Here is a 26,761-nt window from a genome sequence, read left to right on the forward strand (position 1 = left end):
TTTTTTTCTTCTTTTTTGTGAGAGGGAGATCTGAAAGAATATCAAAAATCCTTTTTTGTCGATTTTCTTCAATTTTTTTTATCGATGATTTGTAAAATGATTTTCGAAATTCTTTCCATAGGTGTGGAAGGAAGTTATTTAAAGGAAAGTATTAGTATAGTATTTATATATTATATAGAAATAATGTTATATAGTATAGTATAAAATATTTGTATGTATGTATAAAAAATCAGTCTTAAAAAACACATAAGTAAAAGATGTATATATAAAAAAGTTCTAAGCTGGGTTTGCGGAGCTGTCACTTTTTTCTATACACCAGACAATTTGATAGCGAATAGTTTTTTTTCTCGTATTAGCTGTCACTTTTTTCGGTATATTAGAAAATTTGACAGCTACTTTAAAATGCTAAATGTCACATTTTTTAATCAGATTCCGCAAACCCTTTTTGTTCGAAAATAGCGCATAACTACTACTAGGCCATAATTATTTGAAATAAAAATAAATATGTCAGAAATAAAATATAATAATAAATACTGAGGCAAATTTTTCCAAAAAAAAAGCCAGGCAATTTTCTGGCAAATTTAAAACTTTCTGACCTTCCACTTTTAGTTTGCAAAATTAGTGCGGGGAAATCATATTTTACTTTGCTTAAAATAATTAACCAGCATTATTAATTATTCAAAATTAAAGTAAAGCTTGACTCCCCCATACATTGCCTTATATTAGGTTTAGACTACATTATAAATGCAGTAACATTAAATATAAATCTAATTAAGTAGCTGGAATATGAAGGGGTAGAATTCCATGAATCCGTTGCCCATATACCAAGTTATACATAATAAATCGAATACTTAACTAATATACCCTACCATATGGCAGAGTATTCGGATAGTAGGGCATAAAGAATTTTGTACCAAAACGAGCTGATTGTGCCGATTCGCTACTGCAAAGAAGAAAACGGAAATGAATAATTTTTTTGTTCTCAATAAATTTTTGTTTTGCAAATATTTACCTTGAACTAAACATCGAGGTGCAAACTTCGGCCCGATGCAAACGGCTGCTATTATTCGATAGGCTACCACAATTGTGTATTGCCGCCATACGTCGTCGCGAGCGTATCAACGAAGTTATGGCCACAACAATTGCCACTAAAAATATTAAACCCAATATACAAAAAGACATGGCCAATTTCGATACGGATAAACAGAGAGTACCATCATTGATTAGTGGACGGACATAGGGTTCATATTCTTCTGCTGGAACGAAAAACAAAATGTAGAATAGATTTTTTTATTGTTTGTACAAGATCTGATGGATATATTGATATGTTTATACTGGTTTATTTATATCCACTGGATTTTCAGGATTTCTTTTGACGTATAAAATGGATATTTACATTAAAGATGGATTTATGAGGATTAATGTAGACATATATATATATATACGGGTTGTTTTATATTTCGGATATTTTGAATTTCATCTCTTACTATAACACCCTTTTCGTTTGTTTTTTATTTACGTACCACTCATATTGTGCCGCCTGTCATAACGTAAACGATCCACTTCAATTTGTGGCGCTGTCACCGCCAGCGAATTAAATACTTCAATGCGTGCCAAATGTTTATCGGAACTTAATATCAGCTTTTCACTGGTGCGGCAATTTACCTGGAAGTAATTAAAAAATAAAAAAATATGATAAAATTAAATAAAAACAATATCAAAAAGAGAGTTTAATATTTTGTATTAACATTTTATATTTTTACACCATTCAAAATATGCAAATAAATATAAAACCTGATTTATTCTGAACATGTTCTATGTAAATCCTCATTTATTTGACTTATAAACCAATGAAAATTAAATTTTAAATGAACATTTATAATAAAACAATTTGGTGTAAACGTGTCCTATGTTAATTTAATATAAATTATTTAGTTTTTAATAAATTTCCCCTATTTGTCTTATTTTTTTGTAGCAAAAATATTTAAAATTGCCTTACAGCTATTCACAACTATTGTATTCACTGAAATGAACTAATGGAACCTAGTGTAAACAAACCCAAAAGTTGCAAGCCAGTAACCGTTAAATGAACAAAGGGAATAGGGAACACAACGACGTTTTTTGTTTTGCAACAGGGAACACTAGATCGTTTTATGTCTACCGCGAAATTAAATTAATTTTATTTAAATTTTCAATAATTAACGGGTGAAATAGCAATTAAACATGATAAAAACAAATAAATTGAATTGCTTTGGAAGAAGTCAAACGGTTTGTTTACATTTTCATGGGATTTATTTGAAATAAAAAGCAAAATGAGGCAAGGAGGAATTTGTTGCTTTGGGAAGCACCGATCAACAGGTATGGAATATCCTTGGAAATTTATATTATTAATTGCTCCCACTCTCCCCCACTTAAAGCATTAACTCCAAAAAGATGACTAGTTGATAATTCCTATAAAATAGCCCCAACTGGGATTGATTGTCCTCTCAAACCTTTAAAGTCAAGCCAAACAAGTCTTGCCATGGGTGGACCGTCTTTCCAGGAAGACTTAAATACAGTAGATATCGGATATAAGAAACTCAAAAAAGCCGGAGATTTCTTTCTTATATGCGTTTTTTTCTTATATGGAATTATATCATACATCTACTGTAATAAATAAATGAATAAATGGAGAAATTGTTTCTTTGGGAAGAATGGATCACCAGGTATAAAATATCCTTTGAAATTTTTATTTCTTAATTAGTTTTCTCTCTTTTAGTCACCCAGAGCATTAACACCAAAAAACGCAAGATATCAACCACCCCACCGAAATTGAATTTCAAAACCAAAAAATTGCGTTCATGTAATTAACGCTTAACTGCTAACTTGCATTTTCATTTGTTACAAAATTGTTCATGTTCGGAGATTGCATTTCTATTTTTGCTGTTTGTTGTGTAATTTATAATCGCTGGCGTGCACGTCATATGAATTGGACCGAGCAAAAAAGTTGCATCTCTCTCTGTGTCTACTTACATTGGGACAACGTCCTTTACACAGCTGTACACCACAGCTAACATGCAGCCGTTCTCGATCCGGAAATTTAAATGCTGGAAATGTGGCCGTATAGGTTTTCTCCACCAGATCTTCTTCGTCGAGTTTGGACCAGCCTTCCTCAGCGGGTTTAATGGTGGTGTGCAAAGCGGGCATGACCTGAAATGAAAAAAAAAATAAACAAACTGATTAGGAATTAGTTTAGAGGTTGCCTGGAAGATAATGTACCAGAGATAAACTTAAATAAAAAGGTCATAACCCCACTTTTAGGGTTTACGTGAATTTCTCGGCTAAAGTGAAAAAATTCAAATTTTTGCAACGGTTCAACTTTCATTTTTTATTGCATAAATTTTGAAACGGACCTGCCTGTTGCTGCATGGCACTCACTTTTTTCGCAAGGTATTTGCACACACATATGAAACAAAATGTTAAATAAATACAATTTTTATTTTAGGTCTGTCTGTCTGGCCAGTATCATTTCAAGCAAACAATGCAATATTTTTTTTTGCTCAAATATTTGCCGGTAAATACATGAAGCGTTAAAACAACACAAAAAATAGTGTAAACTATTTAAGAAAATATAAAACCTCAATTGCATAGACCCTGCTAGGCGGCAGGGTAAATGAACTTTTTACAGAAGTCGGTATGTCTGTCGGTCTGTGTCTCTCTATAGGCATTACAAAAGTGTGTAAAACACACACACAACTCTAATATATTAGATTACATCATTTGTCTGTCTGTTTCTCCGCCTTTGTGGCAGATCGGTTCCGTCACCCAAAAAAACAAAAAAAAAAAAAAATGTGAGAGGGGTAATCTGAGCAAGCAGTTATGACAAACAGCAACAACAAAAAAAATTAATTATTTGATACACTTAGTTTCTTTTATTATTGTTGTTATATTCACTCACACACACATGTGTGTAACATTAGCCCCTGGTGTTATGAAGTGGCTGTGATTTTTTTCCATTTCATTTTTTTATGAGCCACAAATGTGTGTCTGTGTGTGTGGCATGTTGCATTTATGACTGGGTGACTGACATGGGCACCTCAATGATTCAACAACCCTGGGTGTCAAGTTCAATGTTTTTTTTTTTTTTTTTTAATTTTTATTTCATTTTCTTAACCATTCTTTGAATTGGCCAAAGGGAAATGTTTATTTTTTGTCACAATGGGTGGCAAAAAAATATATTAACAATGGGTTGGAAAAAAAATAAATTACTAAAAAAATAAATCTTAAAAAAAATTGAAAAAAAAATTCAAAAAAATTTTAATAAATTCAAAAAAAAATTTTTAAAATTCAAAACAAAATTTTTTGAAAAATTCAAAAAAATTTCATATTTTATAAAATCAAAAGTGCTGAAATTTTAATTTGAAAAATTTCTACCAAATGTGCATTTGGAAACAAATTTTTCTATATAAAAATTCCCTTAAAAAATTTTTTTAAATTTCCATTTTATATTTTTTTCAAAGGAAAAATCCGTTTTCAGTGAATAAAGCAATTTCGTTTACAAAAATATGCATTTTTTACCCCGAAATTTTTTTTTAAATTTCCTATTTTTAATAAAAAAATTAAATTTTTTTATTAATTTCTAAATTTCCACTTTTATATTTTTTAATAAAAAAATCCATTCTAAAGGAAAAAAAAAAATTTTACAAAAATATGCATTTTTACCCCTACAAATTTTTAATAAGAAAATTAAAAAAAAAAAATCCAAAATTTTTTAAATTTTCAATATTATAAATTTTTTCATAGAAAAAATACATTCTAAATGAAAAAAAAAACAATTTTTTTACAAAAATGTGAATTTTTAACCCGAAGATTTGTCATAAAAAATTTTTTAATTTCCAATTTTATAATTTTTTTATAAAAAAAAGTCATTTTGTTTTTCGATTTTTTTTTTAATTTCAATTTTTTTCACAGAAAAAATAAAATCGTTTTTTTGAAAAAAAAAAACCAAAAATAATTTTGGTTTTTAATAAAAAAATTATTTTTTTTATAAATTTTTTTTCGTTTTTTTTTTAATTTTCAATTTTTTTTATAGAAAAAATAAAATCGTTTTAAATAAAAAAAACCAAAAATGATTTTGGTTTTTAATAAAAAAATTATTTTTTTTTTCGATTTTTTTTTAAATTTTCATTTTTTTTTTTTTTTTTTATAGTAAAAATTCGTTCTAAATGAAAAAAAATTGAAAATTGAAAGATTTTAAATTTTTATTTTACATACAATTTTTTACTTTAAACAATTTTTTTAATTTCCATTTTTATAATTTCTTTTTTTTCATAGAAAAAATAAAATCTTTTTAAATGAAAAAAAAAACAAAAATGCAGGTTTTGGTTTTTAATAAAAAAATATATATTTTTATTTCTTTTCCATTTTTTTATTTTCAATTTTATAATTCTTTTTTATAGTAAAAAATCGTTCTAAATGAAAATAAAGTTTTTAAATTATTATTTTACAAAAAAAATTTTACTTTACAATAATTGGAAAAAATTAAAAAATTCGGATTTTTCAATATTTTAATATTTTTTTCGTTTTCTATTTTTTAGTACCTATTTAATTTTTATTTTTTTAAAATTTTAAATATTTTTGTTTTTAGAAAATTTAAATTTTGTTCGTTTTCTATTTTTTTGTAATTAGTATTTAATTTTTATTCATTTTTTTTAAATTTAAAATATTTTTGTTTTAAAAAAATTAAATTTTTTGTTTTCTTTTTTTTAGTTTTTAATTTTTATTTATTTTTTTAAATTCAAAATATTTTTGTTTTTGAAAAAAAATTTTTTTCTTTTCCATCCCACTGTGTACCATTTTTTCCGGCCCATTGGCGTTGTTAATGCTTCATTTGAAGAAAGCGCGTGTTAATTGTTACCACACATCATCGAGGGCCAACAACAACAACAACAAATACAACAACATATGTTCCTGTTCAGTCTTGCTGTTGTTGTTGTGTTATGAGATTTCTTCTTTTGTTTTCATTTTTTTATTATTATTTCATAAATCACAAAAAAGGGAAAAAGCTGTGAAGTACTTGGGCTATGGTCGTTAACAACAACAATAAAATGTAACATGCGTTCAACTACTGTCTGTCTGTCTGTTTGTTTGGTTTGTCTGACTACCGGTTGTTTGTCATCCACAATGACGACGATTTGTTAAAGAGCTTCCCAGCAAATGGGCTTATTGTTGTTGTTGCTGCTGCTGTCTTGTGGGATAAATTCACATAGTAATTCAATTTGTGGTTGTTGTATTTTTTTTTGGCGATAAGTGAAATATTTTTTTTCGGAACGTTTTTAATTGTTTCATATTTTTGAAAAAAAAAATGTTTTTACTTCCGCAAAAGATGAGAAATTGAAATTGAATATCTTTTTGATTGAGGGGGAGGGGGTAAGGGGCAATAATAGGAAATAAAAAAAATCATTTAAAAGTAAAAAAATCATTTATGTAAAAAAAATAAAAAGTATATTTATTAGAATTTTGAAAATCAAAAAAAAAAAAAATAAAAAAAATTTAATTTTAAAAAACGAAAAAATAAAAAAAATATATATCAAATTATTTTGAATTTTTTCTGGAAATACTTTTGGATTTTTTTTTTTTTTAAATATATTTAAAAAAAAATCATTTTTTTGAAATAATTTTGAAAAAAAATATTTTTTTTTTGAAATGCTTTCGAAAAAATTAATTTTTTTTGAAATACTTTCAAAAAAAAATTATTTTTTGTATAGTGTTGAAGAAAAAATTATTATTTTGAATTTATTTTCAAATATTTTAAATTTTTTTTTAAATACTGTTGAAAAAAATATTTTTTTAAATACTTTTGAAAAAAATATTCTTTTGAAAAAAAATTTTTTTTTCAATTATTTAGAATTTTTTCAATTATTTAATTTTTTTTCATTTTTTTTGCTTGAAATAATAATTCAAAAGATTTAAGACAAAAACACAATGTCATCTGGTTATTAAAACAACGGTCTCTTCTCTCTCTCTCTCTCTCTCTTTCTCTTTCATTCCCTCCATTTAATAACACCGTATCAAAGACTTAAAACACAAACCTTGTAATGTAATGAACATTTTTTTTTCAATTATTTTGAATTTTTTTTCAATTATTTTGAAATTTTTTTCAATTATTTTGAATTTTTTTTCAATTATTTTGATTTTTTTCAATTATTTTGATTTTTTTTAATAAATTTGAATTTTTTTCAATTATTTTGAATTTTTTTTTATATATTTTTTTTTACAATTATTTTTAATTTTTTATTTTAAATAATTCAAAAGATTTAAGACACAAACACAATGTCTTCTAGTAATTAAATAAAGGGTATCTTAGTGATAACTCTGCCACTCTCTCTCTTTCTCTTTCATTCATTTCCTCCATTTAATAACACCTTACCAAAGACTTAAGACACAAACCTTGTAATGTAATGAACATTTTTTTCAATTAATTTGAAATTTTTTAATAATTTTGAATTCTTTTTTTCAATTATTTTGAAATTTTTTTCAATTATTTTGAATTTTTTTCAATAATTTTGAATTTTTTTTTTAATTATTTTGAATTTTTTTTCTATTAATTTGAATTTTTTTCAATTATTTTGAATTTTTTCAATTATTTTGAATTTTTTTTCAATTTTTTTTCTTGAAAAAATAATTCAAAAGATTTAAGACACAAACACAATGTCTTCTGGCAATAAAAAAACAACGGTCTCTTAGTGATAACTCTGTCTCTCTCTCTTTCTTTTTCATTCATTCCCCTTATTTAATAACACCTTACCAAAGACTTAAGACACAAACCTTGTGTAATGTAATGATAACGGCAGGTGTTGTTCTCTCATCACTCCATTGGCTTTTAATATGTTTGTGTGGGAGAGAGAGACAAAGAGGTGAATTAAGGACAGAAGACTTAAGACACAAACCTTGTAAGGTAATAATAACGGCAGGTGTTGTTGTTTTCATCACTGCATTGGCTTTTAATATGTTTGTTTTGGAAAGAGAGAGATAAAGAGGTGAATTAAGGACAAAAGACTTAAGACACAAACTTTGTAATGTGATAACGGCAGGTGTTGTTCTCTCATTACACCATTGGCTTTTAATATGTTTGTGTGGGAGGGAGAGAGAGACATGGAGGTGAATTATTATCAAAAGACTTAAGACACAAACCTATTAAACGAATGATGAAGTGATGGAGATTTAATTGATAGGAGACAGGATTTAAATCTCTTAGCGATTTTTTTATATAAATTTGATACGATTTTTTCTATTGAAATATTTATTATTTTTATTGGATGTAAATATTGAAATATTTTTTTTATATTTTATTGGGATTGAAAGGCAATTTTTAATTAAAAAACTTGAAACGAATTTTTTTATTGAAATATATTTTCTTTGATAATTTTTCAAAAAAAAAAAAAAAAAAAAAATAAATAAATAAAAAAAAAATAAAAAAAAAACAAAATAAATAAATACATAAAATAAAAAATAAAAATGAATTATGTCCTTTAAAAAATAATTACAATAAAAATAATAATTTTTTTTATTTTTCCAAACACTCCACTGACCTCATTTTATCTAATTTTTATTTTATTTTTTCTTATAAAAATTTATTAGTAGCCCAATAAAAATTAGTATTGTTGCCAAAGACATTTTTTTGTTTAAATTTCATTCTTATTTTAAATAATTCTTTTGTTAAAAAACACTCATGACTTAATTTGCTAAACTCACTTTCACAAAAAATACCGTTTACATATTTATTTTTTTTTTATTAATACGCATATATGTATCTTAATCGTATATTCTGAAGACGACCTTAATGAAAGGGAAACTTTTGTATTTGATACACGATACGATACATTCTCCCCTAAAGACTTAATTTCAGTTTTGTTTTGTTTTTGTGTTTTTTAACGGATGTTTAATCACAATTTAATATAATTTATGCGTGTTTGACGAGGTGTGAAAATTCACTGATATGTTCTTTATTATGATGAATGGTATTTTTTGTGGTTAAGAAAAAAAAAATACGCACACAAACATCAAACTGAGGATAAAGCAATATTGGAACAAAAGGGGTAAAATTAAAAAAAAAACTAGCAATAAAATATAAAAAAAAATAGAAATATTTTGTAAATAAAAATATGAACAAAAAAATATTTTTAAAAATAAAAAAATCTATATCTTATATTAACTGAAATAAAAATTTCAAAAAAATACAAATTTGATTGAAAAAATCCCATAAGTAAAAATAATAGCATCTCTAAATTTTCTGTGATTATTTATTTCCCCCGAAAGAGTATTTTTTCGCAAGTGTTTATATTTGTTAATTTTTTTAGTTAGATTTTTTTTTGTTTTTCAAAAATTGTTCCCCATATTTTTTCACCAAAAAAATTTCCCCGTTTTTCGGGATTATTTTTTTTTTTTTTGGATTGGGGATTATTATCCCAATAAGGGGGTTTTCCCATGATTTTTTTTTTAATTTTTTTAGATGGCAAAAGATTTTTTTTAGATCGATTTTTTTTTCAAAAAATTTCCCCGTTTTTTTACTTCCCCGTTTTTGGCATTATTTTCCCCCGGAAAGGCAATTTTTTGCATGTATTTTTATTTCTATTTTTTTTAGATGGATTTTTTTGTTTTTCAAAAATTTTTCCCATTTTTTTTGAAAAATTTTCACCGTTTTTTGGGATTTTGGGATTGTCTTTTCCCCTGAAAGGATATTTTTCGCATGTATTATTAATTCTTAATTTTTTTTAAAATTGAAAATTTTTTTGTCTATCAAAAAAAAATTTTCCCAAAAAAAAAAAAAAAAAAAAAAAACAAACAAAAAATCCCCGTTTTTTGGGATTAGTTTTCCCCCGGAAAGGCTATTTTTTGCATGTATTTTTATTTATATTAATTTTTCAAAAATTATTCCCCTTTTTTTGAAAAATTGTCCCCGTTTTTTTGGGGGGAAAATTGTCCGAAAGGATATTTTTCGCATGTATTATTAATTCTTAATTTTTTCTAGATTGAAAATTTTTTGTCTTTCAAAAAAAAAATTTTCCCATTTTTTTCAAAAAAAAATTCCCGTTTTTATACCCTCCACCATAGTATGGAGGGTATATTAATTTTGTCATTCCGTTTGTAACTCATCGAAATATTCATTTCCGACCCTATAAAGTATATATATTCTTGATCAGGGTAAAATTCTAAGACGATCTAGCCATGTCCGTCCGTCCGTCCGTCTGTCCGTCCGTCCGTCCGTCCGTCCGTCCGTCTGTTGTAATCACGCTATCTTCTGAAGGAATTGAGATAGGATGCTGAAATTTTGCATAGGGTTGTCTTTTGTCTGCAGGCAGGTCAAGTTCGAAGATAGGATATATCGGTCCACGTTTAGACATAGCTCCCATATAACAGTACCCCCCATTTTTCGGTATTTTGAGGTTCTTGGGCGCGTTTTTCAACCGAATACGCTGAAATTTGGTACATTGGGTTCTTATTGGGTACTTAATGTCCCCACAAAAAATTATAAATATAGGTCCACTTTTTCTGGTAGCCCCCATATAACGGTACCTCCTAATTTTCAGTATTTTGGGGGTTTTGATTGTATTTTTCCACCGAATTGGCTATAATTTAGTATTTCGAGTTCTTAATATGTACCAAATCTCTCCACAAAAAATTATAAACATATGTGAATTTTTTCGGATATCCCCCATATAAGGGTACCCCCCAATTTTCGGAATTTTGGGGTTCTTGAGCGCGTTTTTCAACCGAATACGCTGAAATTTGGTACATTGGGTTCCTAATAGGTTCCAAATCTCTCCACCAAAAATTATGAATATTGGTCCATTTTTTCGGATAGCCCTCATATAAGGGTACCCCCAATTTTCGGAATTTGGGGGTTCTTGAGCGCATTTTTCAACCGAATTTGCTGCAATTTGGTAATTTGTAGTCGTATATGGTAACAAATCTCTCTACCAAAAATTTTTAATATTCACCCCCTTTTTGGGGTAGTCCCCATATAACCCCCTTTTTTATATTAAAATAGTTATCTGATTTGTTCCGCGTTTTGAGTTTGGTTCTAAGTCTCTTTTGTAATCATTTCACCTGCGGAGGATAGAGAGATAAACTATTAGAACGTAAGGTTCGATAATTAACTATAGCCGCATTTAGACCTAGCCCCTGATTGGAAGTTCGAGAATTTGAACTAAGCCTGGAAGAAATAATAAGATGGGCAAAGTTTGGATGAAATCTAAATTTTCTGAAACGGATTTAGTCCAAAGAAACATGGGGTCTAGAACCAATATTTCGATGAGACACATTTTCACCGTGTTAAAGTCTATACACCCTCATTAGCCATAAGGCTGAGAGTATAATTATCCTTTAAAATTTTCTAAAATTTTTAATTATGGTTTACATAATCCGTTTTTAGAAATGTCGGTATAGGTCCACTTTTTGGTATGTTCCCTATATTTTCATTTCTAGTACCTGTCAATATATATATATATGGTGGAGGGTATCCAAAGTTCGGCCCGGCCGAACTTACCGCTTTTTCACTTGTTTGGGATTATTTTTTCCCGGAAAGGACATTTTTCGGTATATTTTATTTTTTTGCTTGAAGGTCCAATTTTTTCCTAAAAAATCCGCTTTTTTACAATTTTAAATCGTTACCTATGCGCTCCATTGCTTCCCAGAGGCCCTAATTGCGTTACTCTTATCATTTGGAGATAACTCTCTAAGAATTTACTCTCTCTCTCTCTCTCTCTTTTCCCATCACTCTCCCACCAGCCTTAGCTGTTGGAAAATAACGCCCCCTAACCCCCCCTTATCATTGTTCCGAGACAATTCAAAAGTGAATATTTAAACAATTGTTTAAATGAAACAACAAAAACAACATCAACATCAACAACAACAAAATTAATTTGTTTGTGGCCCATATTCCATAGACCACATGCCAGTCATTTGCCTACCTTCCAATGGAAAACCTCCAACCAACTCCACGAAGAAAAAAATTATTTTTGCTCAGCCTCGCTAGAATGAAGGGGAAACATGTCTGTGCCGGCTCGAAATGTGTTGTTGTTTTTGTTGTTTTTCAAAATGCAAATAAGATCAAAAATGAGGCGGACAGACGATTGGACAGACGGCCGACCATGCTAACAAGTGGCAAGCCTTTGTTGTTGCCTTCAGAGCGGCCAAACAATTCTTCTAAATGGAAATAGTGCTCTAGGCAGTGAACACAAATGATCATGATGATGATGATGGTGGAGGCGATGGTGGTGGTGGTGACGATGGTGTTGCTTCTGCTTCTAAGCACGGCTATGGTTGGTTGACTGTGTGGCAAACTGGCTGCCACAGCGGCTGGCTGGCTTGCTGTTTACTTCGATATTTTTAGCTATGGTCTTCGTCACTCTTGGCTAATTGCTGTGACCTCATAATCTAGTCAACTATGCCGAAACGACTGCAAGATCTTCATCATCATGAAGATAATCAGCCACCAACTTATTTTTCATTCAAAACAAATAAATGAATGAGAATGGAGCTGCTCTCCAGGGAGCCCCATTTTTTTGTGTGGCGGTAAACTCGGCCAACAAAAGATAATCACAACTTAATTGTTTTCTGTTATTTCTATTTTCTAAAGTGAAATGGAACTAAACTGTTCTGAATTTAAGTATTTAGCATGACAACTAAATTCTCCCTTCCATCTCTCCCTTCCCCTTTCTCCAATTTCCCCATAAAACGAATAAAAAGTCACACAGAAAAAAATCACACCATAGCAATACTTTTCTGAAGCCCATAACTTGAAAATTTTTAATTCACGATCGAATAAATTCTTAAAGAGTACCCTCTTAGCTTCAAAAATGTTATTGGGTGTGTTCACGTGTCTGCTAAAATTCTCAAGATATCGGCCAAATAAAAAATGTTCTCAATTTTTCCTATGATGGGTATTTTTGCGGTCTCAGATTCGAAGGACCCTAACTTTTGAAATTGTTGGTAGTTTTGGATGAAATAAAATGATTTGAGAAGAGGAATATCCTGTCAACCGAATTTTCATTGAACATTCTGAGGTATCTAAACAAAGTTCTTGAGATATCGGCCAAAATACTTGTGTACACAATTTTTCAACTTTGTGGAATTTTTTTGAGCAACATCTTTCTGGGGTCCATTACTTGAATTTTTTTAATGCTCGACCCTATAAAATCTATTACATTCTTAAAGAGTAACTTCTTATCTTCAAAACTCTCATTGGGTGGGTTCACATAGCCATTAAAATTCTCAAGATATCGCCCAAATAGAAAATTTTCTCAAAATTTTCTATAAAGGGATTTTATTGCGTTCACATATTTAAGGGGCCATAACTTTGGAAATTGTTGGTAGATTTTGATGAAATAAACTGATTTTGGAAGAAAAATATCCTGTCAACCGAATTGTCATTAAGTAATCGAGGTATCTAAATAAAATTCTTCAGATATCGGCCAAAATAGATGTGCACACAATTTTTCAACTTTGTGGATTTTTTTTAGCAACCCCTTTCTGGTGCCCATAACTCGAAAATTTTTAATGATCGAACCTATAAAATCCATTACATTCTTAAAAAGTACCCTCTTAGCTTCAAAATTGTTATTAGGTGTGTTCACGTATTTGCTAAAATTCTCAAGATATCGGTCAAATAAAAAATGTTTCCAAATTTTACTATGATGAGTATTTTTGCGGTCTCAGATTAGAGGGACCCTAACTTTAGAAATTGTTGGTAGATTTAGATGAAATAAAATAATTTGGGAAGAGGAATGTCTTGTTAACAAAATTACTATAAAACTTAGTGAGGTAGCTACCCAAAATTCTTGAGTTATCGGCCAAAATATTTGCGCACACAATTTTTCAACTTTGTGGAATTTTTTTGAGCAAAATCTTTCTGGTGTCCATAACTTGAACTTTTTTAATGCTCGAACCTAAAAAACCTATTAAATTCTTAAAGAGTTCCCTCTTAGCTTCAAAATTGTTATAGGGTGTGTTCACGTATCTGCTAAAATTCTCAAGATATCGCCCAAATAATAAATGTTCTCAAATTTTCCCATAAAGGAAATTTTTTTGTTCACATATTTAAGCGACCATAACTTTTGAAATTGTTGGTAGATTTTGATGAAACAAACTGATTTTGGAAGAAAAATATCCTGTCAACCGAATTGTCATTAAGCATTCTGAGGTCTCTAACCAAAATTCTTGAGATATCGGCAAAAATAGTTGTGTGCACAATTTTTAAACTTTGTGGCATTTTTTTGAGCAACCTCTTTCTGGTGCCCATAACTCGAAAATTTTTAATGCTCGAACCTATAAAATCTATCATATTCTTAAAGAGCAACTTTTTAGCTTCAAAATTGTTATTGGGTGTGTTCACGTAGCTATTAAAATTCTCAGAATATCATCAAAATAAAAAATGTTTTCAAATTTTCTTATAAAGGGAATTTTTTTCGTTTACATATTCAAGCAACAATAACTTTTGAAATAGTGGGTAGATTTTAAGGAAATAAAGTGATTTTGGAGGCTGAATATTTTGTCAACCGAATTGCTATTGTGTGTTCTGAGGTCTCTACCCAAAATTCTTGAGATATTGGCAAAAATAGTTGTGTACACAATTTTTCAACTTTGTGGAATTTTTTGAGCAATTCCTTTCTGGTGTTCATAACTTGAAAAATTTTAATGCTCCAACCTATAAAATCTATTACATTCTTAAAGAGTACCCTCTTAGCTTCAAAATTGTTATTAGGTGTGTTCACGTATCTGCTAAAATTCTCAAGATATCGGCCAAATAAAAAATCTTCTCAATTTTTCCTATGATGGGGATTTTTTTCCTACACATATTCCCAGGACCATAACTTTTGAAATTGTTGGTAGATTTTGATGAAATAAACTGATTTTGGAAGAAAAATATCCTGTCAACCGAATTGTCATTAAGCATTCTGAGGTCTCTAACCAAAATTCTTGAGATATCGGCGAAAACAGTTGTGCACACAATTTTTCAACTTTGTGGAATTTTTTGAGCAACCTTTTTCTGGTGCCCATAACTTGATTTTTTTTTGTGCTGGACCCTAAAAAACCTATTAAATTCTTAAAGAGTACCCTCTTGTTATTAGGTGTGTTCACATATCTGCTAAAATTCTCAAGATATCGGTCAAACAAAAAATGTTCTCCAATTTTTCAATGATTGGAATTTTTTCCCTACAAACATTGCCGCGACCATAACTTTTGAAATAGTTGCTGGATTTTGATGAAATAAATTGATTTTGGAAGAGAAATATATTATAAACCGAATTGCTATTGTGTGTTCAGAGGTATCTAACCAAAATTCTTGAGATATTGGCAAAAATAGTTGTGTATACAATTTTTCCACTTTGAGTAAAATTTTTGCGCATTCACCTTCCGAAGCCCATAACTTGTCAACTCGTTATCTTACCCCCATTATATATATTGGATATTGAAAGAGCAATATCTTAGCTTCAATATTTTTATTAGGTGTGTTCACGTAGCCATTAAAATTCTCAAGATATCGCCCAAAAAGGAAATATTCACAAATTTTCAATGAAGGACATTTTTTGCGTTCACATATTTAAGGGACCATAACTTTTGAAATAGTTGATCGATTTTAATGAAATAAATTGATTTTGGAAGAGGACTATCTGCCCAACGGAATCGCTATTATGTGTTTTTAGGTATCTACGCAGAAATCCTGAGATATTGACAAAAATAGTTGTGTACCCAATTTTTTCCACTTTGAGGAAATTTTTGCGCATTCACCTTCCGATGCCCATAACTTGTCAGCTGGTTATCTTAATCCCGCCATATCTATTGGATATTAAAAAAGCAATGCCTCAGCTTCAAAAATTTTATTAGGTGTGTTCACATAGCTATTAAAATTCTCAATATATCGCCCAAATAAAAAGTGTTATCCTATTTTCCTATGATGGGAATTTTTGGAGTTCACATATTCGAGGGACCATAACTTTTGAAATAGTGGGTAGATTTTAATGAAATAAATGGATTTTGGAGAAGGAATATCTTGTCAACAAAATTGCCATTATGGGTTTTAAGGTATCTAGCCAAAAATCTTGAGATATTGGCAAAAATAGTTGCGTATCCAACTTTTTCAACTTAGAGGAAACTTTGGCGTATTCACCTTCCGATGCCCATAACTTGTCAACTCGTTACTTTAACCCGATTTTATGAATTGGATATTGAAAGAGCAATTTCTTAGCTTCAATATTGTTATTAGGTGTGTTCACATAGTCATTAAAATTCCAGAGATATCGCCCAAATGAAGTGAAATATATAAAAACTTATATAAAAATCTAATCCTCTTTGCAGAGAAATTTATTTGGAAAAAAATCACTGAAATAAAAAAATCTCATAAAATTATTTGTAGATGAAATTTTATTTTCCATTACAAAAAAAAAAAAAATCATTAATAAAATTGAAAAAAATGCTGAATCTATTTTTATGACTCTTTAAATAAACCACTGTATTTCTTGTTACTGCTCATCATAGCCCCAAGCCTTTAAGCTCGTGTTAAACATGCTACATTACAAAAAACGATTTAAACAAAAAATAGAAATTAATTTGTTTTCTTTCTTTGTATTTGAATTCGTGTTCATCACAGAAGTGGAGATTATTTTTTCTTTTATTTTAAATTGATTATAATTTACAAAAAAGTCTGCTATTGTTTTCAACGCTTCGCTTGTTCAGGGTGAGATATCAGTTACATTGTTCTCTGTATTCTAAATGACCTCTGGGAGTTAGGAAATTAAATAGAAATGGTTTTGTTTTATTTTAGATTTTCTAGATTCTTTTCTTATGATAAAAAATGAAAGTTGTTTTTTTGTTTCAGGTGTTTTTTTTTTTGCAATTTTTTTCAAAGATTTGTCTTTACATCGTTTAACGGTGTGTTTCACAAACCCAATATTGAAATTGAGGTTAAATTCTTTAAAACGAAACACTTCGCCCTAAGGGGCATCTGCAAAAAAAACTAATGTTGATTGTTTTAAAATGGTAGCATTTTTGTGGATTTTTTCTTCTTCGTCTTCTTTTTTTCTTGCTCGTTATAGTTTTGACCTGGTGACTTAGAAAATTGGCCATTTTTGTTTGATTAATTTTGTCTTGACACTTTAACACACAGAGAGATCTATTGTTGTTGAATTTTTGTTTCTGTTTTTCATAAATCTTAAGCCATTGACGATTAGAAGTTTGAAGTAGAAAGCGATTAAGTCAATACCTGACATGGTTAGCATAAAGTAGCCAACGGCAAAACAATTAATTGGAAATATTAATTTTGACACAAAGTTGAAAAATTGGGTACACAACTATTTTTGGCGATATCTCAAAAATATTTAAAGTCACTTTAGAATATTGAATGTATTTTTTATACACCATTTAGTCCTCTTCCAAAATCAATTTATTTCATCAAAATCCACCAACTATTTCAAAAGTTATGGCTCTTTAAATAAGTGAACGCAAAAAATTAACATTATAGAAAAATTTGAGAACATTTTCTATTTGGGCGATATCTCGAGAATTTCAATGGGTACACGAACACACCTAATAACAATTTGAAAGCTAAGAAGTTCCTCTTTAAGATTATGAACAATTTTAATGTTGAACAATACAAAAATACCATGTTATGGTCGTCAGAAGTTGAATACGCAAAAACGTCCTCAAAGTCGAAAAATTGGGTACACAACTATTTTTGCCGATATCCCAAGAATTTTGTTTGGATACCTCAGAACACATAAAAGCAATTTGATTGACAAGATATTCCTCTTCCAAACTTAATTCTTTTCATGAAAATCCACCCACTATTTTAAAAGTTATGGTCCCTCGAATATGTGAACGAAAAAATTATCAACATAGAAAAATTTGTAAATATTTTTTTTATTTGGGCGATATCTCGAGAATTTGAATGGCTGTGTGAACACACCCAATAATAGTTTTGAAGCTAAGAAGTTTCTCTATAAGAATGTAATAGATTTTAATGTTGGACAATACAAAAAATTTCATGTTATGGGCGTCGGAAAGTGAATGCACAAAAATTTCCTCAAAGTGGAAAAAGTTGAGTACACACTTATTTTTGCCGATATCTCAAGAATTTTGGTAAGATACCTCAGAACACACAATAGCAATTCGGTAGAGAAGATATTCCTCTTCCAAAATCAATTTATTTCATGAAAATCCACCCACTATTTCAAAAGTTATGGTCCTTTAAATATGTGAAAGCAGAAAATTCCCATTTAGGAAAATTTGAGTACATATTTTATTTGGGCGATATTTTGAGAATTTTACAAGGTACGTGAACACACCTAATAAAAGTTTTGAAGCTGAGACATTACTCTGTCAATATCTAATCGACATAATGGGGATAAAGTAGCGAGTTGACAAGTTATGGGCGTCGGAAGTTGAATGCGCAAAAAATTCCTTAAAGTGGAAAAATTGGGTACACAACTATTTTTGCAAATATCTCAAGAATTTTGGTAAGGTACCTCAAAACGCCTAATAGTAATTTTATTAACAAGATATTCCTCTTCCAAAATCAATTTATTTTATCAAAATCCACCCACTAATTAAAAAGTTATGGTCCCTTGAATGTGTGAACGCAAAAAATCCCCTTCATAGGAAAATTTAAGAACATTTTTATTTCGGCGGTATCATGAGAATATCAATGGCTACATGAACACACCTAATAACAATTTTGAAGCTGAATCATTGCTCTTTCAATATCTAATCGACATAATGGGGATATAGTAGTGTGTTGACAAGTTATGGGCGTCGGAAGTTGAATGCGCAAAAAATTCCCCAAAGTGGAAAAATTGTGTACACACTTATTTTTGCCGATATCTCAAAAATTTTGGTCAGATATCTCAAAACACATAATAACGATTCGGTAGACCAGATATTTCTCTTCCAAAATCAATTTATTTGATTGAAATCCATTTACTATTTCAAAAGTTATGGCCCTTTAAATATGTGAAAGCAGAAAATTCCCATTTAGGAAAATTTGAGTACATGTTTTATTTGTGCAATATTTTGAGAATTTTACTAGGTACGTGAACACACCTAATAATAATTTTGAAGCTGAGACATTGCTCTTTCAGCATCTAATCGACATAACGGAGATATAGTAGTGGGTTGACAAGTTATGGGCATCGGAAGTTGAATGCGCACAAAATGCCCTCAAAGTGGAAAAATTCGGTACACAACTATTTTTGCCAATATCTCAAGAATTTTGGTTAGATACCTCAAAATGTACAATAGCAGTTCGGTAGATAAGATATTTATCTTCCAAAATCTATCTATTTCATTAAAATCCATCAACTATTTCAAAATTTATGCTCCCTCGAATGTGTGAACGAAAAAATTCCCAACATAGAACAATTTGGGAATATTTTTTTATTTGGGCGATATCTTGAGAATTTCAATGGGGTACGTGAACACACCTAATAATAATTTTGAAGCTGTGGAGCTCTTCTATAAGAATATAATAGGTTTTATTGTTGGACAATAAAAACATTCCATGGTATGGTCGTCGGAAGTTGAATGCGCAAAAAATTTCCTCAAGTTGGAAAAGTTGGGTACACAACTATTTTTGCCAATATCTCAAGAATTTTGGTTAGATACCTCAAAACACACAATAGCAGTTCGGTAGAGAAGATATTTCTCTTCCTAAATCTATTTATTTCTTCAAAATCCGCCCACTATTTTAAAAGTTATGATCCCTCGAATGTGTAAACGGAAAAAATTCCAGCATAGAACTATTTGATAACATTTTCTATTTGGGCGATATCTTGAGAATTTCAATGGGTACGTGAACACACCTAATAACAATTTTAAAGCTAAGAAGTTGCTCTTTAAGAATATAATAGATTTTAATGTTGGGCGTTAAAAAAATTCCATGTTATGCCCATCGGAAAGTGACTACGCAAAAATTTCCTCAAAGTGTAAAAATTGGGTACCCAAATATTTTTGCCAATATCTCAAGATTTCCAATGAGCTGTTACCTTAATTGGTTTCCCATGACTGCCATAATTTTATAATATCTACATTTTTTGTATACATCTTATTAATTTCAACACACAATATTTAATTATTAAAAAAAAAACTATTTACTAACTAATTTCCTTATAGTCTGGAAAAAACTGTTCCACTTTCTCTTCCTTGTTTTTTTATTTTTTTAGCTCTAAGTTTCGAATATTAATAATAAAAATCAGCAACAAGGCTAACACCTGTATTTAAGTTTCCGATAATAAATATTTTTGGTACCCCATAGATAATCTTCTAACAGTCAGACATGATGACGCAGTCTGTGGTTTGTATTGAAATTTCATGTTCTTTGAGAAACTCCGCAGATAAAAAGCGAAAATAAGCTAATGAACAAATTATATGGCTTACAGACATCCGTTGCGAAAAGAAGAAGCTGAAGTGATGCTTAAAAAAATCAAAATATTTTTTTTTGGGGTTTTGGTTTGGATAGATTTGGTACAGTTAAAGAAAATCCGATATGTGTGTGTGTGTGTTTGTCAGTGATGAAGTGTTAATGTTTGATTTTTAACTAGACCGCCTGGGGAATTTGGATATTAAAATATATAGCATGGATTAAAAAAATAGATTATCGATGATTAAGATATTTTGGGCACAGTAGGAAAAAAATTAAGTATGAGAAAAAATTAAAAAAAAAAATTAAAAAAAAATATATTTTTAAAATTGATAAAAAAAAATTAAAAATTGACAATTTTAACAAAAAAAATTTTAAATAAAAAAAAATATTTTTTTAATAACAACATTAATTTTTTTATTACAAAATTTTTTTTATTAAAAATTTTTAAATTGTTTAAATTAAAATATAAATTTTTTTAATACAAAATATATTTCTTGTAAATAATTTTTTGATTATTTTTTATATTTTTAAAAACCAAAAATTATATAGAAAAATTAAAAAATGTATTTTTTATATTTTTTTCATTTTAAAATACAAAAAAATATATTTTCTCTTAAATATTCACCAAAAGCCCTTAATGAATACGAAAGACTTAAGACACAAACTTCCTAGTGGCATTTCTTTACCCATAACAACGTAGGAAATTCGCTCTCTCTTTCTCTCTCTTATTTATGATTTCTCATTGAAATAACCGTAACTGCACTATGATAATACAAAAGACTTAAGACACAAACATGGAAATGCAATTTAATTAAAAAATTAGATTTTTTTGATAAAAAAAAATAATTTTTTAGACTTTTTAATGTAACAAAATTTTTAGAAAAAAATTAAAAATTTTTAAATAAAAAAATAAAAAAATTTAAATAAAAAAACTAAAAAATTTTAAATAAAAAAATTAAAAATTTTTAATAAAAAAAAATTAAAATTTTTTAATAAAAAAATTCAAAATTTTTAATAAAAAATTTAAATTTTTTTAATAAAAAAAAAATTATAAAATTAAAATTTTTTAATAAAAAAATTAAAATTTTTTAATAAAAATTTAAAATAAAAAATTTTAAATTTATGATTATACAAACGACTTAAGACACAACCATGCAAATGAAAATTAATTAAAAAATTAGATTTTTGATATAAAAATTATTTAGACTTTTTAATGTAAAAATAAATTTTTATAAAAAAATGTAATAAAAATATTAAAATTTGCAATAAAAAATTAACTTTTTTAATCAAAAATTAACTTTAATTAATTTTTAATGAAAAAATTTTAACTTTTTTTTAATTTAAATTAAAATTTTTAATCAAAAAATTAAATAATAAAAAATTAAAATTTTTTAATATAAATTTAAAATTTTTTAATATAAAATTAAATTTTTTTAATAAAAAATTAAAATTTTTAATTAAAAAATTAAAAATATTTAATTAAAAAATTAAAAATTTTTAATTAAAAAATTAAAAAATTAAAAATTTTTAATAACAAATTAAAATTTTTTAATAAAACAATTTTTTAATAAAAATTTAAAATTTTCTAATAAAAATTTAAAATTTTTGAATAAAAAATTTATATTTTTAACAAAAATAGTATTAAAAAAATACATTTTTTTATTAAAAAATTACATTTTTTTATTAAAAAATTACATTTTTTTATTAAAAAATTACATTTTTTTATTAAAAAATTAAAAAAATTAATTAAAAATTAAATTAAAATTAAAATTTTTTAATAAAAAATTACAATTTTTAATAAAAAATTAATTTTTTCCAATAAAATACTAAAACTTTTTAATAAAAAAAATAAAATTTTTAATAAAAAATTAAAATTGTTTAATAAAGAATTCAAATTTTGTAATAAAAAATTAATATTTTTCAATAAAAATAAAAAATAAATATAATTAAAAAAAAAATAAAATGAAAAAAAATTAGTAAAAATATTGAAATTAAAAGAAAATTATTAAAAAAATAAAAATTTTCTTATTTAAAAAAACTTTATATTTTTTAATAAAAAATTATTTAAAAAAATCAAAATTTTTAATTAAAAAATGTTAAATATTGTGAATTGCGTAAATTGGCAACACATATATTTATCTTATTTAGTGAACCCTATGTTGATCAATTACAATAAGCGGTATAAGTAATTAATGGTTATTTTGAATAGAGATGAAAATAGATACATGAGTAATCATTAGAATGAACTAGATTTAGAATTATCTAGAATAGAATTATCTGGAATAAGTTCAGAAGGAGATAAAAGAGGTTGTAACATAGAGAGATCGTCTCAGTTTATAAAGTTGCGCTCAGTTGTAAAGTATCGTGCTCTCAGTCTGTAAAGTATTGTCGTCTCAGTTGATAAGTTGAAGCTGTGTAAATAAAGTTTGTAAAACCCCCGAACATAAAACTGTGTTTTAATTACTGCTGTGGACATCGCCTTGGATCATTTTAAAAGGATAATTTCAACAAAAAAATTTAAACATTTAATGTAAAAAATATTTCTATTATTCTTTAACTGAATTAACATAAAAAAATATTAACTAAAAGAATATTTCAAAAAATCCAACTCACCTGTTCATCGATGGGACAGCCCCTGTCATCCAACAATTGCTGTGTCGACTCGCCCAAACCATCGAGGGCAGCACAATCGACAATTTTTAAACCCATTGTGCCGGGCACTACGGCACGTACCGTCAATGTTGTGGCCTGACCCACAACCACGGAACCGGACCCGTCTGGACCACCCAATTCAAGCCATATGCGAATACGGGGCGTCGATGAGGATGATGCAGCCGATGATACCTGATGATGATGGCTGGGATTTAAATGTTTGTGGTGGCGATGATTTGAGTCCATGTCATCAGTATCTGATTCTGATTCTTTAAATCCGGCCACATTTAATCGGTGCTTTATCAGTGTTGATTTGTTGAAATCGTCGTGGGTGCTGGGGGTGGATTGCATGCGACCGTGTCTATAATGGTGGGAATGATAAAAAATATATTTTTACAGTAAAATAATTTAAAAAATTTAATTAATTTATTTTTTATTAAAAAAAATAATATTTTTTTAATAAAAAAAATAATATTTTTTTTATTAAAAAAAATAATATTTTTTTAATAAAAAAATAATGTTTTTTATTAAAAAAAAATAATATTTTTTTAAGAAAAAAATATTTTTTAAAAAAAAGAATAATATTTTTTTATTAAAAAATTAATATTTTTTTATTAAAAATTATTAATTTTTTATTAATTTTTTAATAAAAAATTAATATTTTTTTAATTTTACCAATTTTTTTTAATAAAAATTTTATTGTTTTATAAAAAAATTATATTTAAAAAAAATTTGATAAATTTTTTTAATAAAAAATTAATACATAAAAAAATTATATTAAAAAAATATTAATTATACCCTACACAACTATGTTGTCAGGGTATTATAGCTTTGTGCAGCCCCAAATGTTTGTAACGCCGCGAAATATTGGTCCTAGACCCACCTTTAAGTATACCGATCGTCATATCTCGACTAGCTGAGTCGATCTAGACATGTGTGTCCGTCCGTCCGTCCGTCCGTCCGTCTGTCCATTATAATTTGTAAACACGATACAGGCCACAGTTATGGACCAATCTTCACGAAATTTTGCATGTAGGATGGGTTCTGGCCAATGAAGACCCCTATTGTTTTTGGAAAAGATCGGTTAATATTTAGGGGATGAAATGGACCAAATACTAAATTTTTGTCGGTTTTTTGGTCGCTCCAGAGGCCGCAATTATGGCCCAAACACCGCGAATTTTTGCATGGAGAAGGGGATCGGGCCAGAGAATAAGCATGCATGTTTTGATAAAGATCGGTCAATAAGCGGGTCAAATGGACCCTGACTTTTGTGTGAAAAATGACAAAATTTGTATTCTATGGCATATATATTTACTCCTGGAGGATGTAGACCCTAGGAGTTGATAACATATCCAAGAGGAGTGGTTGACCTTTAAATTGATACCAAATATAGTGATGTATCTACTCAGAAAGTCAAATATTTACATGTGCTTACGTATTCAGATATTATTTAGTAATCCATTACCACATTAAAGGGAGAAATATCGCGCTGATGGCTTTGAAATTTTTCATGAAGTTCCAGTTATGGTCAAGAACAACGCCTACAATTTTCGGTGATGATCAGATTAAAATTTTGGGATGAAATGGACCGAAAACATAATTTTTTGTGAGTTTTCGAGTAGAGTATAATCCGAAAATCACAACACACCCACCGTGAAGGTAATCTGGACAAGTAATTAGAAGGACTGTTCAAGAGGGGGCTGTACAAGAGGGGGCAAATATCAGGAAATATTACTCAGACTCGGAATAAACATCCTCAGAAAGTTAGAGTTCGTGGTAGTTGTGTAGGGTATCGTATGGTCGGCCCCGTCCGACTATACTGCTCCGCTCACTGGTTTTTTATTAAAAAAATTAATAAAAAATTAATAATTTTTAATAAAAAAAATTAATTTTTTAATAAAAAAAATTAATATAAAAAAAAATTGGTAAAACTAAAAAAATATTAATTTTTTATTAAAAAATTAATAAAAAATTAATAATTTTTAATAAAAAAATATTAATTTTTTAATAAAAAAATATTTTTTTTAATAAAAAAATATTTTTTTTAATAAAAAAATAATTAATAAAAAATTAATAATTTTTAATAAAAAAATATTAATTTTTTAATAAACAAATATTTTTTTTAATAAAAAAATAATGTTTTTTATTAAAAAAAATATTTTTTTATTAAAAAATTAATATTTTTTTATTAAAAATTATTAATTTTTTATTAATTTTTTAATAAAAAATTAATATTTTTTTAATTTTACCAATTTTTTTTAATATTAATTTTTTTTTATTAAAAAATTAATATTTTTTTATTAAAAATTATTAATTTTTTTATTAATTTTTTTAATAAAAAATTAATATTTTTTTAATTATAATTTTTTTTATGTATTAATTTTTTATTAAAAAAAATTACCAAATTTTTTTTAAATATTAATTTTTTTTATAAAAAATAAAAATTTTATTAATTTTTTAAAATTAAAAAAAATTATTATTTTTTTTTAATTTTTCTTTTTTACTTACCTATTACTGCTTCTAAATGTTTTCCCCTCCTCGCCCACCCCCTCACCATCCATCGCAAGATTCATACCCATGGCATTTTGTGGCAGCTTGCATTTAATCGTTCTCAAAATATCCGAACTTTGTCGCAGCTTCTCCTCCATTTGCATCATAACGCGAACGGACAGCTCCATCGAACCATCCGATCTGGGTTCCACTCTCACCCCACAACCCGATGTTGGTAATCTCAAAGTAATATTTCGTTCCGAAGTACCTCGTGCCCTACACTCCTGTGGAAAATCTTTTGCATAGAGCAGCCCGTGAAAGGGCGTATTCATTTCGATTTGCATTTCAAAAAAGCTACGCGAACAATTTGTCGTAACTTTGGTGATTTTATAACGATTTTTCGATAGGCGGGGGTTTTCGAATTTTTTTGGTGGAGAATTTTCTTCCTCTGGATAATTTTGATGGGTCTCGAAGTTGAGAGCCATATGGCCGGGGGTTGGTGGGGTAAGTAGAGTGGCTTCTGAGGCCGCCACCGGCATTTGTGGTGGCATATCGGTGTGTTGGAAAGCCTCTTCCGAGGCTACCCAACATATTTCGATGAAGGCGATTAAAAATAAACCGGAAAATTCACGCATATTTGCAATTTTTGTTGGCTTCCTCTTCTTCTACGACTTGTTTTGTTCTAATTCTGGCTTAATTGCTCAATTATTTTTTTTTCGTATTGCAGAATTTTTTTTCCAGGTTTATGAAGCCTATTTTTTAATTTTATTTTCTTTTCTTGGTTCTAAAATTTTGCAATTTTTTTTTTGCCTTAATTTTTTTTTACGCCAGAATTATTCACAAAAAGCCGTTGTTATCTAACTGTTGTTTTTTCTAATATTCTGGCTTAGCTTCTTTTCTTGTACTTCTTCTTGTTTTTTTCTCTTCTAAGTACTTCTTAATGGTGGTTAAACTTTAATGGAACTACTTGTCATTTCGTCACTTGTTTTTTTAATTTTTTATTTTTATTTCTTGCTTGATTGCATTCCGTCTACGGTTGGCTTGGCAAATTGTCTTTTCTGCTACTTGGCCCCACACACACAATTTTTTTCAAGCTCTTCTTCACTTGTCATAAGTGTGTCTTTTTTTCCAGCTGGCTTCTTTGTGGTCAATAAGCTGTAAGCGAAACAAATCAGAAACACATAAAATCAATGATTAATCGCATGGCATTAAATTTTTAAAGAT

At 27.9% G+C, this 26,761-nt stretch overlaps 1 protein-coding gene across 1 annotated transcript; it reads right to left on the bottom strand.

The window, feature by feature from the left end:
- Nucleotides 1–855: 855 nt before the first annotated feature.
- On the bottom strand, nucleotides 856–26,172 carry LOC133328521 (uncharacterized). The gene is made up of 6 exons (XM_061537084.1): nucleotides 25,556–26,172; nucleotides 23,009–23,252; nucleotides 3,013–3,189; nucleotides 1,524–1,665; nucleotides 1,013–1,256; nucleotides 856–943 (listed from the first exon to the last, which is right to left on the bottom strand). The coding sequence occupies exons 1-6, from the start codon at nucleotides 26,170–26,172 to the stop codon at nucleotides 856–858; spliced, it is 1,512 nt and encodes a 503-aa protein (XP_061393068.1).
- Nucleotides 26,173–26,761: the final 589 nt, after the last annotated feature.

Source organism: Musca vetustissima, unplaced genomic scaffold (assembly GCF_032173495.1).
Source record: "Musca vetustissima isolate MV318-11 ecotype Yass unplaced genomic scaffold, APGP_CSIRO_Mvet_v1 utg3263, whole genome shotgun sequence".
Lineage (NCBI taxonomy): Eukaryota > Metazoa > Arthropoda > Insecta > Diptera > Muscidae > Musca > Musca vetustissima.